Below are 18,930 nucleotides of genomic sequence, written 5' to 3' on the forward strand. Positions count from 1 at the left end.
ATTGTTAATACGCCACGTTGACGTATCAGAATCGATTACATCCGAGTCGACGGCAGTCTGCAACGAGTTACATGATGTAACATCATGCATTAAAAATGACGTGCAGCATATAAGAGTGAGAAAATTAATTCAATCATTTAAATCTCGTCAATCCGAAGTCAGCCCCCTGCTCCATGGCTTTCATTGTAACTACAATACGTAATACTCAACATTGCCAATATAACGTGACGTTATTTTTTTAACATTCTAACTAAATATACACTATAAGAGCAGAGATGTATTTATGCAGATGTTTTTTCTCATAGTATTATCGAACTGGGTTCTCCCGGTTTCTCCATCAATACCACCACAGGAACACTAGAGGGCGCTCCTGCTTCATTTATGCATTTAATATTACTTTTTTTACACCTGTTGCTCAGTGCAAAACCTCAGCCTACCTACAGTATGGCTGCCTGAGCCACGTGACTGGGTGACGTTCAAAGCGAAAAGTCAGATGTGTAATAATAAAGCAACTGGATGAAAGCAGATATAAAAATCTGAGATTTATTGAACTTGAAAATAGCATTAAATGCCACTGAAACATTTATAAGTAAATACCTACAACATTACACATAAAACCCTGGAGCGAGGATCGGGTGGAACGTCGAGAGCAGCTAAACAAACAAAGTATGCAAAGAGGAATCAGACTGGACACAAAGAGCAAAAGAGCATGCACTCAATAATTATCCATCGTTAGTTTTATTTCCAGAAATGCTGATTCATCATGATTTGGATGTTCTAGCTTCAGCCATTTCTGTAGTTCTGCCCGCCGACAGGTGCGCTTCACTCGTCCTGCGGACCGCTTCTCGGCATCGAGGGAGGGCGTCATCCTCCAGATGTGAAGCGGAACAATTCGGAATCCTGTTATTTTACCAATTAAGATAAGAAAAAAAGAACAATAATAACAGCTACGACAATACATCCCCCCCCCCCCTCTGGCGCGTGTTTAGCGTGTCGCTGTGTCCAGGCGATTCTGCAAAAGCCCGACAGTCAGTAAGTCAGATGCTGCCTTTTCCTACCATCCGGCGGGACATAAAATCAGCAGCAGTCGACGGAGAGGACCAACTGCTCAGGCTTGCTGGGGGTCAGGGGGGGACGTGGTTCGATCCTCTACAGCTGGACAAGGAGAAACATGGCTTGGGGGTTGGCCCGTCCTGGGAGGAGTCAGCTGGACGCCATCGACGTCACTTCAAGTGTAGGCACTCGTGGCTCTTCAACGGCGGCTGGGGGGGGGGGGACTAAATGGTTCCTCCCAAAGCCAGCTTGCTCTCGCAAAAACAATCCCCCTCGCACATATACAAAATGGAGTGTTTGAGACTGGTTGGGGGCGGCGGTGCACGAACACGGAGGGTTGGAGTATTTGGCGGAAAAGAAAACGCAGGGGTTAGGGGGCGGGGCCTCAGCACCGTCGCTGCGATCCCTGATCCCAATCCAGGAGGATTTAAAAACAAAAAAAAGTGTGTTAAAAAAAAAGTAATAATATAATTGGAGTGTTGCATCACAACGGAACCCTCAGAAGAACAACACGCCCGATGTTCACGGGACGGCTTTGCAGAATCCTTCATTCCAGGCGACAGTTCAGACACCGAGACGGACCGAGCCCCACAGTCAGCCATCTTGGGGCCGCGCAAGTCCAGACTCCCTCCCTCCCTCTCTCCCTCCTTCCTCCCTCTCTCTATGACGCCGACGCTCAAATATCTATAAATCACTCAAAAATGATTTGTCAGACTTCTCAAAAGAAATGTACGTCACAGCGCAGATTCAGTTTGTCCGCCTGAATGCATCCTGGGATGCTGCACAGTAATGTTCGGGTCTCTTTTTTCTTGCATATACATCATCATTAAGTTAGTATGCCGCGTGTTTTTGTATTTTTAGGATTAACGTTCCGTAAAAGCTCGAGGAACCAAGGCGGAGACGGCTCTGATTCATGACGAGTCCCAGCTCAGTCCACAGCCAGAGGGCCCGCCTCCTCATTTGAGTTGTTGTTGTTTTGATTATTAGAAGCGAGAGGTGAGAGCGGATCCACGGAGATTATCGGAGATTTAGCTGAACATGGCCAGACCGGATGCTGGGACCGCCCTCTTGCATTGCGATTGGTCGTATTCCAAGACGAGGCGGCCGTCGTAGGAATACAAAAAAAATTATAAAATCATTCTCAGGTTCGAGTTCCGGTCGCGTAAAAACCAAAAGGTCTCCGCCGCGCGTCCGTCTACTGCATGATGAAGCCGGGCTGCGGCGCCATGCGGGGCGCGGGCCGCTGGGGCACGGCCGGCGGGTACTGAGACAGGAAGTGGGTCGGGTAGCCGGACGGGACGCCGGGGAAGGGTTGGCCCGTCCTGGGAGGAATGGGCGGGTACGGCGAGGCCGAGGAGAGCGCCGGAGACGGCTGCGGGGCGGTCGGCGCCGACGTCAGCACCGGGGCCGGCTGGGTCGGGGGGCCCGGGGGTTTCCTCCGGGGCTGGGCGACGGGGGAGGAGCCGCTGCCGGCCTCGCCGAAGAGGGAGGAGGAGGAGGAGAGCCACGGTCCCGCCGCCGCGTCCTGGGCCCAAGAGCCGGCCGCCTGCGGGAGCCGGTGGCCGGCGAGCAGCATCTCCTGCAGCTTCTCGATCTTCACCCGCCTCAAGTGGGCCAACGTCCTGTTGCTCTGGTAGCTGTCGATGAAGGAGTCCAGGGTCACGTCGCCGTCCAGGAACGAGTCGGCCATGTTCTGGGAGCGGAAAGAGATTCGGAGTCTTAAGAAAAGCGTCACAATTATCACCTGATGAGGATGTACAACGAAAATAAAATAAAAGATCAAAGCGGCGAGGTCAACGTCACACGGCAGACAATGAGGTCGCGGTTCTGGGGAGGGGAAAGCTTCCCAGCATGCACCGGGGCAGAGGATCCACAGTCTGCTTTGATGCGGGTATTGCCACGTTTTTCACAAGGTGTCAAGAATAAAAGACAATGAGATAAAGCTCCGGTCAAATAAAGAGTGGCAGGAAACAAACGGGGAACAGGAGCGACTTCAAGCGACCGTGAGGAATGTTCTGGACCGGTTATGAAAACGAGTCCCACCCAAAGACAAATAAAAGTCGGAACTTTTGCAGCTCAAGTTAAAACACATATAACTTCTTGCAAATTCACGACTTATATTATTTTTGTATGTTAGAAAATAAATAGATTAGCCTGACCCCCTTCCCCCCAGCTCTGGAATTATTCTTTTATCTCTTAACCCTCCTGTGACCTTTAGGGTCAATTTGACCCCATTCAATGTTTAATGTCGGTGTTCTTTGGGGTCAATTTGACCCCAGGCTGTTTTTCACTGTGTCAAACATATAAGAAATATCAACTTTTTTATATATTTAAAGGGCTATTTAGGTAGTCGACAAACAAACATAAAGTACCTCACACTTAAACTTGGGAAGCAATATTAATTCTAATAGTTTTCTGGAGGTTTTAATAGCTGGGGTCAAATTGACCGAGGGTAAAATATGTGAGTAAATGTGAAGGTAACAGGAGGTTAAGTCACAGCAGCCCGATGATGGGCGGGTATCCATCGCAGGTCCACCATGAAGTCCTTACCTCCGTCTCCTCCTCTATCTTGGCTCCCTCCGTCTGCAGCAGCGCCAGCAGGACGTCCAGGGAGGTGTTCCCTGCCATGTGGTCTGTGAAAGAGGACAGGAACACCAAACTGAGCGACACATGTGGAACACATGCAAAATACTATTTGGCTCAAACTAAATATCTTTTTCTTCCTGTTCGCCCGTGACTCCCAAAGGCCCAGAGGTCACAGAGGTCACAGGAACCGGCTCCACGTCGCCAAGGAGGGACTCGTGTTTATTCTGTTCCTAAGCAGTCGTGAAAGTCAACACCGGCTCGGGCAAGAACACACACACACGGGCAAGAACACACACGAGATAACACACACACTACGGTGTGTGTAGCGGCTGTCGGCGCCTCTCCCTCGTTCGCCCAGCAGCGCTCTGCGGCCCCTCGGGGGTTTCCCGGACGCGCCGGCTGCACTTCGCTCGCCGCGCTCCGCAAGAACAGGAAATGCTCGCAGAGCAAAGGCCGCGGAGCGGCGACTGATTAACGTTGCTCGACCTTCGTGGTTCCACGTGTCCGACCTGAGGGAGGAGGCGTTACGCAACGGAGACGCTCGCCAACACTCGACCCCGCAGTTCTGTTGACTGGGCCAATTAACTGGGAATTAAACTGGAGCGGGACGCAAAAACAAAAAAAACACGTCGGGACGCCAAACTTCAGAGAGGTTCTCTCTCTCCCCCTCTCTCTCTCTCCCTCTCCCTCTCCCTCTCCCCCTCTCCCTCTCTCTCCCCCCATCATCCACCACTCCCTCCTGCCCAGTGCTGTCCACCAGCACAAAGGCCCCACTGTGTGGAGGTGGAGGAGGTGATGGAGTTTCCCCTGCCATCCAGAGGACAGGGAAGGGTAGACAAAGGCCGCACATTTCCTGGGGGGGGAAAAGGTGAAGGAGGGCGCTGGATGCAAAACTATTTTTTTATAAATAACAACAACAACAACAACACACCCAGCAGGCGACAACAGGCCGGATGCTTCCTCTGGGTCAACGGGCTCCATTTCTCTCGTCCTTTCGCGCCGATTCACAAGCGGGAATCAAAAGATCGTCTCGCCATCGTCTCGAAACGGATCCACGCAACTCCCCACTCGTTCATTCAGTCAATAACAACATTATCTAAAGTCATGTTCCGTTCCTCCGCTCACGTGAATGAGACCTGGAGGCGTGGTGCCGGTTGGGAGGCGGGGCTTAAAGGGAGCAGCTAGAACGCTGTAGCGCTCCATGATGAGGACGATGACCACGAGGTCCAGGAAGCTTTCTCTGAACTCGATTCTGGAACGTCAAACCGTTTCTCGATTTTGGCGTTTAGAGTCCGCACGCCTCTCAGGGAAGAAGGTAAAGTCAAACTCGTTATGGGCGTGGCCGAGGAGCCGCCACGCCGTGCTATTTTGAGCCGGCTGCTAGGCAACCGGCGCATGCGTCACCGAGGTCACCGGCGTGGTCACTCCTCCCGCTACACACACGGAAGTCCTGTGGAGGTGCGCTTTTTAAAAAAGGGTTCTCAAAGAGCCCCGACGAGCGCTCACGAGACCCAGCAGCGCAGATCAGATCTGGAAACCGGCTCGACCGCGGAGACGTGTGAGGGAAGAACAAATAATAATTAAAGAAAGGGAAGCGGACGACGCGTGATCGGAAAAACACGAGAAACTGGACGAACCGGTCTCCTGTTTGTGTTCACGCAGGAGAAGAACAAACAAAGAGGGAGGAGAAAGAAATATATATAACAGAGGAGCTTCCGACGGTCCCGTTTCCGATGTGCGAGCTCAGTCCAGTTGGATTGCATCATATTTCTTCGTGAAAGGACCAACGGAGACGCCCGCGCCCGACTTCCTGCTCCGAGCCGGACGTTGCGCTGAACTTTTGAGACGGCGAGCTCATTTTCAGATGCTTTGGAAACAGGAAATCCAGCAAATACATTTTTAAATCATTTGAGTGAAAACATTTGCAGCCCACTGGTGATATTTCTCTTTAAAAATAAATAGTTTGAACATTCTCACACCAACCCAGACCACCGAGGCGTCATAGTGGGTCGGGTCTCTCGGATTGAAGCTCGTCCCGTATGCTTTTCCACTAGAGGACTGAAACCCGGTACGGGGCGGGTCAAACATTAAACATTCAGGATGCGGGGAAGAACCAATCGGTGCCGGTTCCTTCATCGCTCCGCGTGTCGCTGCTGTACCTAGGGCGGACTTGCGCAGCTGGAAGGACTCGAAGCTCTCCTGCAGGCCGCGGTAGCGCTTGGTGAGCTCGTCCTTCTTGTGGTCCAGTCGGGGCTGCAGGGCCAGGTTCTGCTCCGCCAGGGTCCGGTTGCTGACCAGCGTGGTCTCCTTGCTCTGCTGGACTTCCTGCATCTGCAAGGAGGACGAGAAGAAGAACACAAACATATAGAGATATTTTTAAAAAAGCCAGTCGGACGTTTCTCTTTCTCTTTCGTTCTGGATTCAAAGGGAACCGGGGGAGATGGAGCCGTCCTCCTCTGCAAAGGAAGATTCATTCTATGCTGAGAAAAGAAGAGAAAAGAAAAGAAGTGACTATTAAATATGAAGCGTTGCACTTAACCTGACAGTTTTTTGTGTGTTTTTTCACACGGCTCCCACAAGCCTCTTTTTAGAAAGATGAGCAGTGAGAAGAAAACTTGTCATCGAGCTTCAAGCAGGCGAGAGAAAGGAAAATGCATCCCTTCTTTTTTATTTTTTACAACCGATGATAATTTCATTTCCGGAGGGCGATGCGTCTCAATTGAGAGAGACGGACAATCGAGTCGACCAATGGCTGCTCTGCTACGAAACGATGACGATCAGACTCGTTATAGCAGGAAAAACACAGCCCCCTCTCGTTTTCACATCTTCTTTACGGCAGTCTAGAAACTAACGGGCGACGCCGCGGTGGATACGTCCGTTTCTTAAATACGGTCTGTGTTTATAACAAAGAGAAAGCAGCAAATTATATCCACGTGAGAAGAGAGATCCATAAGATATGTAGCCCCCCCCCCAAAAATAGAAGAAATAATGTCTGATGCTACTTTGCCAATGACTCATTTCACACGTTACCCGCATGGCGAATGTGCAAAATCTAGCCAGGAGAGCTGGTGGGGCAAACCCCGACCACAAGTAGACGCGGGTCGCCGTAGTAACACGCCATCTAAAACTATCAGCACATGTTTGTCTGGGCAGTTCTTTACCATCAAACTCGTTCTTTACCCAACAAGCGGAAGAAATGCCAAAGTGACACACACACACACACACACACAATGCAAAACAAGGCCTCGGTGCGTCGGGACGCCTCAGACGACAAGGCGTCTGCACACCGTGGCGAGGTTCTCACTCTCGGGTTTCGCTCCACGCCTCTGTGACGCCACCTTTTGTTTCCCGTACGGCGCCTCACACAAAGAGAGAGAAAGAGGACTTTCCCGGCCGCTGCACCTCCGTGGCTCGGGCGCGTCTTCCCTCGCCGCGGTGCCGTTACTGGTCGCCTCCCAACTCAACAGAGATGACGACGCACAGCAGCTTTTAGGTTGTTTTTATATTAGACAACAAGCCCTGAAATGATGCCAGAAGAGAAACGCACAGCACCACGACAGCAAGAGATAATATGTGCGTCGTTATATTGTTCTGATGACATGACACTATTTTTTAAATTTATTTTAGAATTTTGCGCATAATGCGATTAATCACAGAAAAATCCTGCAATTAATGGATTTAATTTGTTCATATTTGCCCAGCACTAATACATATATATATATATATATACACACACACGTTTTAAACCTGTCTGCACTGCCTCTTGATATGTCACATTTCTGTTAGTTGTAAAAATAGATTAAAACTTTCCTGTGGAGAAAGCTGCGGCCCGTGATCAGACATGTGACCGCAGGGCTCCAGGTACAGGGTCACTGGAAACTGCTGAGTCCTCGAGCTGCTGGAGGAGGTCAGGCCGCGGGAAGAAGAAAGAGAGAAACGACCTCCTGGCCTCGGCTCACCGGTCACCGGTTCAGGAGGAAGACTGAGAGACCTGCAGCTCCTTGGACCTCACGGGCCTCCGTCGCGTGTGAAACTAAAGTCACGTTAGACGTCTTGTGAATGTGTAAAGAGACCTGGCAACTTAACTGCACCGTGTTGAGTTCTCAGGGACTACTTCTTGTTCGCCGAGCGGAGGCACACACACACACAATAGACGCGGGGTGTTAACTTCTGTTCCCCTCGGTCTCCGGGTCGCTCCGCCGTGTGAACGAGGCCGTTGGACGATGACACTCGAAAGAAAATAAACTCATGTCGACATTTCCGTAAACCGGGAACCTTCCGAGCGTTAAACTCGAGACAACACTCGCTCCCACGGTTAACGAAGCGTGTCTTATTTTAATTTATGTTATTTCTTTCATTAGAAACACACATACGAGCCATTACCGGAGCGCAGGAGACGTCGGGGACGCGCAACTAAAGGGTGGAGGGCAAAGAGAGAAGAACAAAAACAAGTGACCGGGGTCGGTAGCACCGGGAGCTTCACGCACCTCGTCCAGCTCCCGGATCATCGTGGAGAGTTTCTCGTCGTCCTCCAGGACTTCGTTGAGCTCAGTCATCGAGTAGGCGCTGAACTTGTTGTTAAAACTCGCCATGTTCTCTCGGGTGCTGCGCTCCTCTCCGCCTGCGTGCTCCTCTGTGACAGCTGACCGAGCGGCGCGGACAGGAAGTAGCATCCGGCCCGGTGCCGCGTTCACGGGCCGTCGGACATGTCGCGTTTACCGGTCAACCTCACAACGTAGTTTTTAAAAAAAAGAATCCCGGTGTGAAACTCAACTCGCTTAAAATGTTGACCAAATTCGACGTTGTCAGCTTGTTGTTGACATTATAGTGACATAAAGAAAACATAGCGAACTTGTTTCTTCTTTATTCATTTAAATATATTAAGATATCATCCAATCCGTCAGTTGAAGGCCTCACCGCTTCCTCTGCATTGTGCAGCGACGAAACAACAGACGACCGATGTCTGATTGGGGGTGGGGGTATTTACGAGGAGACATTGAATGCAGCATCTGGTGTTATTTCTCACATGTTTGTTTACATAAAGGCCAACGTGCAGTTTATTTACAGATCCCTGACATATCACATATCTCTGGACCGGATTTTTTTTTTTGCACCTGTCATTTCTTTGCAGTCATCACAGCGCTTACTGAAGCATGTTAAAGCTGGATAAAAGCTAAACAAATACTGAGGAAGACTTCAGTAAAACAATAATGTATCCGTCTGGATTGTAATGACGTTTTAAAAAGAACAAGCAACATTGTGCAGTATTCAACGGCTACACACCGCCTCCTATTAACGCCGATAGCGACATTGGACATTCATTCAAGTTGTAATTCCAGTGGCAATGCCATCCCTCAATATATAATATGTTTTCATACACTCAACTATCTTTTTAATCTTCAAAATGCCACTTACGTTGGTATTTTCCTGTATTCCGAACTGTTCATTTACCTTAAAGACCAAAAGTGCATAAATTATTCGTACACATGAATCTCATAGAATCCCAAACTTCTCTGAAACTCATGCATCAGTCCATTCCCAGTCCATTCTCAGTAACGCATGTTGCATTCAGGGTCCCCTTCTCCTCCTCCCGCGCTGCTGCTGCTGCTTTGTCTTCTCCGCGGCCGTCCGCCGACGCCTTCGGCCGGGTTGAGGAGCTCCGCCCCCGTCTCGATGCCCAACACCTGCCTCTGCACCAGCTTGCAGTAGAGCCCCCCGGAGGCCATCAGCTGGGCGTGGGAGCCCTGCTCCGCCACGCGGCCGCGGTCGATCACCACGATGTTGTCCGCCCTCTCCACCGTGCTGAGCCGATGGGCGACCACCAGCACCGCGTGCTCCCGCATGACGTCGTGCAGAGCCGTCTGGACCTGCGGCAGAGAGACGGGAGGTGATGACACAACGTGCTCACAGGGTCTTATTTTTAAGATTTGATTTCCCCCCCCCCCCTCACACGTACGATGTGTTCGCTCTCCGCGTCCAGGGCGCTGGTCGCCTCGTCCAGGATCAGAACTCGGGGGCTGCGGATGAGAGCTCTGGCAATGGCCACCCGTTGTTTCTGCCCACCGGACAGCTGGGTGCCTTTCTCTCCAACATCTGGGGGGGGGGGGGGGGGGGCGATACGGAGGGCTATAACTCGACTGCATGGAGGTATTGAATGATGCTTTTCAAGACTAAAGTAATATTTGAGATGTTACTGGGGACAAAATCCCACTGAGCCTAAAAGTGAAAGAGACCAAAGGAGGGCAGTAGATCTAACTCTCAAGAGCCAATAGTATCGGACTCAGAGGAGTATTGTGGCCCCTGATTGACATCCGAGAGCCTCAACAGCAACATTTTGAGGGGGGGGGGCTCTGGAAAAAAAAACGCCAATTAAAAATGTCAAACGGCTTCCTATACCATCAGTATTCATTAATCCCCAAATCAAAACATGTATTCTGCAAATATGAACACAGAAAATTATTATAATTTTATTTATTGCAATTCAAAACATGTATTCTCCAAATTTGAAAACAGAAAATTATTATAATAATTTTATTTATTGTAATTCTTTGGGGATTATTTTTTTATTATTATAATATATATATATATATTTGGTTCTTTATCTTTTTTTAAATGTATTTTTAATTTCCGTTTATATTTCTTGGGCGTTTTTCCTGAATTAAAAATTACGGGAAGCCGAGTCCATCACTGAAACCGACTTGACACTCATTCCATGAGATAAGAATGCCTGCCTTCCTCTTTGGCCGGAGGGGTTCTCAAATGAGGAGAGCTCGAGAAATTAAAAAACGTGATCGCTGATGGCCATTTGAATACCCAGTTGGTTCTTCCACTGGGAGGCGCCGTTGCCAATGGTCCGAGATGCAAATGTCACGTACTATAGAAAACATAACATCCCCCTGTACACGTTTCTGTAAACTCCGCCTCTCTCTTGCAACAACACTGGCGATTGGCTCTGGCGATGGTTACTTGTCTGGTAGCCGGTCGGCAGGGCGGAGATGAACTCGTGGGCGTTGGCCTTGATGGCCGCCTGCACCACCGCCTCCCTGGGGACGCCCGTCAGGCCGTAGGTGATGTTCTCCTCCACCGTCCGGGCAAACAGCACGGGCTCCTGGCCCACCAGGCCTACCTTCAGAACCACAGCAGCAAACGGGTCAGAGACACACCGACACACGATCGGTCTTTTCGTTCCTGCGATCTCGCGTGTCGATCCCGCCGCTACAGACCGACCTTGGAGTGGAGGTAGTCGTGGCGGTAGGTGTGGACGGGCTTCCCGTCCAGCAGCACTCGGCCTTTCTGGGGAAGGTAGAAGTTCTCCAGCAGACTCACACAGGAGCTCTTCCCGCTGCCCGAGGGTCCCACGAGGGCGGTGACCTTGCCGGGCCGCAGGGTGAAGGACACGCCCTGCGGAAACACGGCGTTCGGCACGCGGTTGGTCGTCAGAACATTTTCAGAAAAGAGTTGATAAGCAGTCGAATAACAAAAGAGACGAGAGCGGTGCGAGGGCCTGGCCCCACCCACCTCGAGCCACACACAAAAATACAACAATATTTGCACAAAATTATATGAATAATATTTATAAATTATAAAAATGGACTTTTGGAGATATGGAATATACCCAGTAATATTTGTAAAATAACATATCTGCACAAAATATGCTTTTAACATGGTTCATAGGGGCATCTTAACATAAACATGTTCTATTAGATTATATATATATCATATTATACAGAATATACTCAATTGTATGAATAATATGTCCTTATTCTGTCAGTGTTGTAATAAATGTTAAATAGAAATGTGTGTTTAATAGATTGAAATATTATGGGATGTTTGCTAAAATTGATTGGATGCCCTACCACTGATCATCTTCAAATATGAATATTATCACGATTAAATATAGTAATAACATTTAAAAAGAAATGTATGATTCCCTCAGGAGCATTCCTAGCTTTAAGATAAAGAGGAGAGAATCAAAAATACACATTCCTCTTCTCCTTATGATTTGTTCCGATCATTAAAGTTAGAACATGTACCGATATTATTCCCCTTCCTCCATTTATGTGAATGAGGCCGAGGGCTGGGAGGCGGGGCCTAAACAAAGTTCTGATGATCATCTGGAGTCACGATCGAGTTTTTCAAAATGTATTTTTTTGTGCCATACAGTCCGAATATATTGGAGAGAAGCCGGACATCTCTAGAACCAAGCAACTTAAAAACAACATTTAAATCTAGATTGATAAAAATAGCATCAAGAGGAATTTTTTTTTCTTCGGGGGGGTGGACTGTCCCTTTAATACAGATTTTAAATAAATGTCTGGTACCCATTTGGCAAACGCATCAGTCACATGGGCACCGTGACCTCAGAACGAACCTTGAGAATATCGACGTCGGGCCGCGTCGGGTAGGCGAACGTGACGTCCTGAAACTCGACCACGCCGGCGCACGTGTCCGGAGCCTCCGTGCCCGCCGCCGGCTGTTTGGGCTTCCTGTCCAGGTACTCGAAAACCTTCTCGGCGGCCCCGACTCCCTGCATGAGGCCCGTGTACACCGACGCAACGCTCTGCCAGACGATAGCGCACGTGCCTTTGATTAAGGGTGGGGGGGTCTTTCAAATGAAGAACACCACGGATGACGACGTACCTCCAGACATTCTCCCAGTTCCAGCATGTAGATGAAAAAAGATATCAAGGTACCGCCACTCATCTGCCCGGTGACAACAAGATGGCCGCCATAGTAGAGGATGGCAACCTCTAAAGCGAGCTCCGAGAGCTGAAGAAAAGAATAGAACCACCATGAAGGAGAAACATATTTTTTGGACCGATTTGGAGCTTCGTCCTGAAGACGACCCGCCGGTACCCACCGAGCTGGACCAGGCGTAGCCGGCGTAGGCCAGCGCTTGCTTCTTGTTGAGCTGGAACATGACCAGCAGCTTGTCGTAGTAGGAGTCGGCCTCCCCGCCCTCGTTGGCGAAGCTCCGCACCGTCCGCATGGCCGAGATGGTCTCCTCCGCCACTTTATTGGCCTCCGCCAGGATCGTCTGCACCTCTTTTGTCAATTTCTAAAAAATAAAAAAATTTTAAATACAACTTTTATTTCATCTGCAAATGCAACGCAGACGAAAATAATAATAAACTAAAACGGGCACTCGGTAGAGCGCATACCTTCGCATATCACAAGATTGGATTTTTGAATGAATGCATGCATGGCATGTTGCATGCCAATTGATCGATGAAATTGACCGTGCTATGGTAAAAGATTTTTTTGACCTATCGACTGACCTTTTGACCTCTTGACCATTGATCCCAAAATCTAATCAAATGGTCCTGGTCTAATAATAACCATCAATCCACCTTTCAATTGATTATTCGGTTTAAAACTTTTTTTTGTTCAAATATGCATACAAAATAATAATAAATAAATACTTTTTATTTTTCATTTTAATAAAAATGCATGACCAAGAGTTTTAGAACACACACATTTTTCCATTTTCCAGGTTTAACAAATAAGTTTAGGTTGCGAAAAACTGAAAAATGATGTACATTTCAGAGTTGTACACATTTTTTTCAGGGAACAAGTAATTAAGGGTTAACGACTTGCAGCTGTTCTGGAAGTTAATGAAGCCGTGAAAGTTGATGCTAACAAATCCTCCAGGTGTCTCAACTTTAGTTGATTACTGTCTGTACCGGACAGCACTGGACTGCAGGAAGTCGTATATTACTCTTAAAATGGCAAGAAAATTAACAAAGACAGAGCATTATAACCCTTAAAAGTGAAGGTCCTTCCTTTAGAGAAATGTAGGTGTTCTAAAACCTTTAGTGTGTATATATATATATATGTGTGTGTGTGTGTGAGATGTCCCTCACCTTGTAGTAGTCGCCATAGTACTTGGAGACCAGGCCGATGAAGGGGAGGCCCATGACGGCCACCAGCGTGAGCTTCCAGGACATCATGAACATGAAGGCGGAGAAGCCGGCGCCCTTGATGACGCTGCGCATGAAGACGTTGATGTTCACGGAGATGAGGTCGCTCACCTGGGTGGTGTCGGCAGACAGCCGGGAAATGATGTCACCTGCACGAGGGGGGGGGGGACACAGCATTTTCGCTATAAGCCCTGCCCCCTTGATACAGATGGGAGGGATGGATTTCGTGTTCCTGTGTCACCTGTGTGGTTGTGATCGAAGAAGCCAATCTCCTGCCTCATCAGAGTTCTGAAGAGATGGTTCCTGAGCCGCAGGTTCAGTTTGCCGAACATCAGGGTGAAGACTCCTCCGCGAACCCCCATAGCGAGAGAACTGGGGGAGAGGGCGGGGGGGTCGTCAAGGCACGCGAGTCCGGTCCGCCCGTGTCATTACATCATCATTACATCATCACGCTCTCTTTCCTGCCCGACAACGGCAAGATGCCCCAGCAATTTTAAAACCCCAATACACAGTATGTATCTTTAATGACACACATGAATGAGAGACGCTCGTTTGATTAAAAGAATAAACCTGTATAGAAATGTTTATTCTTTTAATCAGATCAACGGGATTTTTTTGGCGAGGAGCTTTCGACCACAAGCTGCCGCGGGAACATTCGGCGAGATAGCAGGCCGGCATCTTCGGATGATTCAAAAGAACAATGCAAATTGGAACAGAAAAATACACTAAAACATTGATTTCAAAATGTAAATAGGAAAATGACTCGTACTGTGAACTGTTTTATACCATACAGCATTTAAAACTATGTTTATGATTTAATTACCTTGGGTTACAAATTGTGCCAAAGCAGCTGGTAATGAAAATGTATTGAGCAATAGTGGGAGCTTATATTTATTCATATAGTGTTATTGTTACTATCAAAATCAAAGCAAATATTTTTTACTTAAACTTTGAACCACTTCTCTCTTCAGAAGTAGGCGTGTCACGGGGGTTTTCACAACACAATTTTTTTTTAAAGCACAAAACTAATTCACGATAAAGATATTTTTGCAAAATCTATAGTTTAAACAAAAAATTATAACAATAGTAATAATGCTGTCAGTCGAATAAACTTTGTTGATTTCATATTTTGTCTCTTTTTTTGTGGAAATGAATTAAAGCTACAAAGTAAAAAGGGAGAGAGAGAATGTAAGCAGTGTTTGGTTTGTCCCTGCTGGGCCACCGTAGCAACACGAGGACCCCACATCCTATCTAGTCAACAGAAACGTCTCATTCTGTAAAAATACACAACGATTCTCATTTCCAGAGTAAGCGTTATTCCATTATTTACACGCTGATGTTAATCTATCATTCATGAAATATACCTGAAGACCCCGTTTGGGGGAACTCACCTGGCTACGGCCAGGACGGCCAGCGTGACCACGGGCTTGACGAAGTACTCCATGCTCTGGTGAACCACGATGCCGTCTATTGCCTTCCCGTAGTAGTACGGTATGAAGGCCTCGCCTGCAGGTCCAAACAGAGAAAAGGGCCTAAATTGATAAATTAATCCACAAAAAAATAATATATATATAGTCATAATATATATACAGGACTGTCTCAGAAAATTAGAATATTGTGATGAAGTTCTTTATTTTCTGTAATGCAATTAAAAAAAAAAATGTATTGCATTCAATCAATTTACATTACAATTTAAATATTGTGCCTTTTTTCTTTTCCTTTATTTAATTGTGGGCTATCTATTAAAAAAAAAATAAATAAATCTATAAAAAAATATATATCATGAAAAAAAAAACAAGTACTTGATCAGGGTCATATTACTTGAATTGTCTAAAAGGAAACACCTGCAAAAACACTCAGCTGTTTAAAAAAATTTTCATTTTTATTTTAAATTTTTTTTAATTAAAATTTGTAATTTATTTTTTTAGAGAATAATTTGTTTTAAATATTTAAAAATATAAAAGAATAAAAGGCTTGCAATATTGATTTGGCATTTTTATTCATGTATAGTCATCCGTTGTGATTAGTAATTGATCGGATCGTAATCCTGAGCTTCTCCCGTTTCCATCGACTCAGTTTCTGGTCCCTGATGGCGAGGAAGAAGAAAAGAAGCTATTCTGATAAAAGTCCACTTCCCTTACCATTTATTCCATCTTCATATTATTATTTTTTTATATTGAATGTAGGCATCAATTAGACATGTACAGATGTCTTTCAGACTGTTGACGTTGCATGTGCAGATTTCTAGATGATGCTCATTTTATAGTTTTACATATTTAGAGCAAGAAGTGTAAAGCATAGGATGAACAACAGAAAAGAAGAAGAAAAAACTTAAATAAAACAATGTATAACTAGGGAGTGATCTAATCTCTATTATTATTGATTTATGAAAATAAAACCAGGTCTATGACTAAAAAAAGTTAGATTAATAACATTATTAAACTAGAACGGGCACTCGGTAGAGCACATACCTTCGCCGCAGCCACATTCTGGCATTAGTTGCATGCCAATTGGATAAAAATTTACCGTGCTATGGTAAAAAGAGGATTTTGACCTTTTCATGACCTTGACCTTGACCTTTGACCCGATCGATCCCAAAATCTAATCAAATGGTCCCCGGATAATAACCAATCATCCCACCAAATCTCATGCGATGCGGTTTAATACTTTTTGAGTTATGCGAATAAACCACAAACACACAGCGATCAAAACATAACCTTCCGCATTTTCAATGCGAAGGTAACAACAGACGTCGTTAGAGAGGCTCATAATTGAGTCGGCGGGGGAGTCGCTTTGAGGGTTAAATAGGGTGCTCCGTGAATATTGTCAATATTTCAAGTGTTTTGTTGAGCACTCGGTCCAGAGACCGGTGTGTGATCTGAATGAGTGACGGGCGATCGCACGCCGGTGTCGCAATCCTCGGGAAATGGAGACGAGCCGCTCTGATTGGACGAGAGTCTACTCACACACGGCGGAGATGATGAGGAAGAGGATGGCGACGGACAGCAGGCCGCCGTCCTTCCTGCAGTAGCCCAGCAGGCGGCCCAGCGTCGCCCCGGAGCCGCTCTTCTCGTGGCTTCTCCCTTCCTCCTCCTCCTCCTTCTTCTTCCTCGTCTCACAGCCCACCTCCTTCTCCTCCTCACCAGCTGTCTCCACCAGCCTTTCCGTGTCCTCACCCCCTCCTCCTCCTCCTCTGCTGCTGCTGCCGATGGGGATGACGTGGGACTCCTTCCCCAGCAGCGTCCAGAGCGGCACGACGCCCAGGGAGGAGGCGCAGGTCCACCCCACGAGGCCGAGGGCCCAGGGCTGGCGGGAGGCGGGCTCCAGCTCGCTGAGCATCAGCAGCTTGGCCAGGGCGTAGGTGACGAGGACGAGGGCGACGAAGAGGACCGGGGCGGCGACCTTGGCGACCCTCGGCGGGCCGTCGCGTCTGTTCCACGAGACGCCGACGCAGGCGCCCAGCAGGAGGGCGGCCCTGAGGAGCGCCGCGCCCCAGAGGTCCAACGCCGACCGGAGGACGTCGAAGGCCACGAGCTCCTCGAGGAACGCCGCCCAGCGAGAGCCGTGAGCGAAGAGGAGGGAGGAGACGAGGAGGTCCAGCAGCACGAAGGACACGCACAACAACACGGACACGGGGACGCACATGCTGAGAGGCAGGACACACACACACACACACACACAGAGACACACACAGAGAGACACACACACAGACAGAGAGAGACACACACAGAGACACACAGAGAGAGAGAGACACACAGAGAGACACACACACAGAGAGAGAGACACACACAGAGACACACACACAGAGAGACACACACAGAGAGACACAGAGAGACACACACAGAGAGACACACACACAGACAGAGACACACACACACACACACAGAGAGACACACACAGAGACACACACACAGAGAGAGAGACACACACACACACAGAGACACACACACACACAGAGAGACACACACACACACAGAGACACACACACAGAGACACACACACACACACAGAGACACACACACACAGAGAGACACACACACACAGAGAGACACACACACAGAGACACACACACACACACACAGAGAGACACACACACACACATAGAGACACACACACAGAGACAGAGACACAGACACACACAGACAGAGTGACACACACACACACGGACACACACACACACTCAATGATTAACATTGTACCAAGCTATTTTATTACATTGTAAACTGAAGAAGCTGAAATGACGCAATATGAACATTTATTATTCATTGACACTTACTTATTGTGAAGGGTTCACTTCCGGGCTCGTCAGAGAGGGGGCGGGGCCAACAGACGAGGCGGTCCTACAAGAACAAAGTCCACTGTAAATGTCCTCGCGCCGTCATGGAGGTGCAGGAGGACGACGCGCTCCACTGGACGCCCCCCCCCCATGGCGAACACCGGTTACCTGACGCCAGTGTCCTTAACTCCACGAACGTCCCGCCACGTTAACCCACGACAACACGCACAGGGACGTGATGTCGTCCCTCCAGGAAGAGAAGAAGCTCCGCGTCTTAAAGCGCGTGGAGTTCGGCTCGAGGCGGAGAACCGACATCAGAGTCAAGAAGTGGACACCGGCGTCAAAGATCGTCTACGCGACAGAGGATGAAGAGTTCTGCTCGGACGGGTCCGACACTTTCAAAGTAAATACAAAGTATATCCGTAATAGATGTAAACACAACGTTGCTCGTGGCATTAGAATATTCAGTGCTATAATAAAAATAATAAATAAATACATTTTGTTTTAAAGAGAAGCATCATTACCCACACCGGGACGTTTCGACTATTTCCACTCACCTTATAATTTGTGATTGCGTTTCCGCTCGGTGGATTTGTAATTGTGACGTCAGGTGTGTCAGGTGTAGCGGAGGCTGTTAAAGTAGCCGGTCGGTGCGCACGCGCTCGTGACTAATTCAAACAACCCCCATATATTAGGAGACGCACTCCGACGAGTGCACCGAAAACGATGAAGAGTGATACATCACTTCTCTTGTTGTACCTCTCTGACAGTTGTTGCAGAAGGGGCCGTGCGCAGCCCCTCCCACCGCATATGTTCAGGGCGCGTTCAAGAGCGGCATTATATAATGTTTACAACAAATAATGTTGTAAAATGGGTCACCCACAATAAATACGACAAATGTAACACCGTTATAATATCGAGTCTACATTGTAGTGTGTAACTATAAACTCATAACGGGGCACTAACATGTGTCTTTGAAGTCTCACTCTGGTGAACTGTGCGCGGCCTTTGCTCTCTTCATTGGAGGTGGGTTTGTGTCACTTTTGGGAAGTGAGGTGAAAGTCCTGATATAAATCTTGAGGGATACAGCTGCTT

At 47.9% G+C, this 18,930-nt stretch overlaps 2 protein-coding genes across 3 annotated transcripts; both read right to left on the reverse strand.

The window, feature by feature from the left end:
- Positions 1-517: 517 nt before the first annotated feature.
- vps37ba (VPS37B subunit of ESCRT-I a) lies at positions 518-8,308 on the reverse strand. The gene is made up of 4 exons (XM_056419043.1): positions 8,127-8,308; positions 5,799-5,970; positions 3,604-3,686; positions 518-2,746 (listed from the first exon to the last, which is right to left on the reverse strand). Exons 1-4 carry the CDS (start codon positions 8,229-8,231, stop codon positions 2,249-2,251), a joined length of 858 nt encoding a protein of 285 aa, XP_056275018.1. The 5' UTR covers positions 8,232-8,308; the 3' UTR covers positions 518-2,248.
- Positions 8,309-8,487: 179 nt separating this feature from the next.
- On the reverse strand, positions 8,488-18,821 carry abcb9 (ATP-binding cassette, sub-family B (MDR/TAP), member 9). 2 transcript variants are annotated; one of them, XM_056419010.1, is made up of 13 exons: positions 18,393-18,821; positions 17,836-17,899; positions 16,526-17,205; positions 14,951-15,065; positions 13,801-13,931; positions 13,503-13,708; positions 12,500-12,697; positions 12,280-12,408; positions 12,011-12,199; positions 10,867-11,040; positions 10,606-10,765; positions 9,596-9,732; positions 8,488-9,506 (listed from the first exon to the last, which is right to left on the reverse strand). In XM_056419010.1, the coding sequence occupies exons 3-13, from the start codon at positions 17,202-17,204 to the stop codon at positions 9,189-9,191; spliced, it is 2,436 nt and encodes an 811-aa protein (XP_056274985.1). In that variant the 5' UTR covers position 17,205; positions 17,836-17,899; positions 18,393-18,821; the 3' UTR covers positions 8,488-9,188. The 2 variants fall into 2 exon arrangements, with proteins under 2 accessions (XP_056274985.1, XP_056274984.1); XM_056419009.1 differs by lacking the exon at positions 18,393-18,821 and adding an exon at positions 18,004-18,323.
- Between the last annotated feature and the right edge of the window lie 109 nt (positions 18,822-18,930).

The sequence above is a fragment of the Pseudoliparis swirei genome, chromosome 7 (assembly GCF_029220125.1).
Source record: "Pseudoliparis swirei isolate HS2019 ecotype Mariana Trench chromosome 7, NWPU_hadal_v1, whole genome shotgun sequence".
NCBI classification, from domain to species: Eukaryota; Metazoa; Chordata; class Actinopteri; order Perciformes; family Liparidae; genus Pseudoliparis; species Pseudoliparis swirei.

Coding starts and splice junctions, on each gene's coding strand:
- abcb9 (XM_056419010.1), bottom strand. CDS start 17,204: ATGTGCGTCCCCGTGTCCGTGTTGTTGTGCGTGTCCTTCGTGCTGCTG. Junction 13,932..14,950: donor GCCGTCCTGGCCGTAGCCAG/GTGAGTTCCCCC, acceptor CCTCTCCCCCAG/TTCTCTCGCTATGGGGGTTC. Junction 12,409..12,499: donor GCTACGCCTGGTCCAGCTCG/GTGGGTACCGGC, acceptor TCTTTTCTTCAG/CTCTCGGAGCTCGCTTTAGA.
- vps37ba (XM_056419043.1), bottom strand. CDS start 8,231: ATGGCGAGTTTTAACAACAAGTTCAGCGCCTACTCGATGACTGAGCTC. Junction 3,687..5,798: donor GCTGCGCAAGTCCGCCCTAG/GTACAGCAGCGA, acceptor CCTCTTTCACAG/ACCACATGGCAGGGAACACC. Junction 2,747..3,603: donor AGATAGAGGAGGAGACGGAG/GTAAGGACTTCA, acceptor TTCCGCTCCCAG/AACATGGCCGACTCGTTCCT.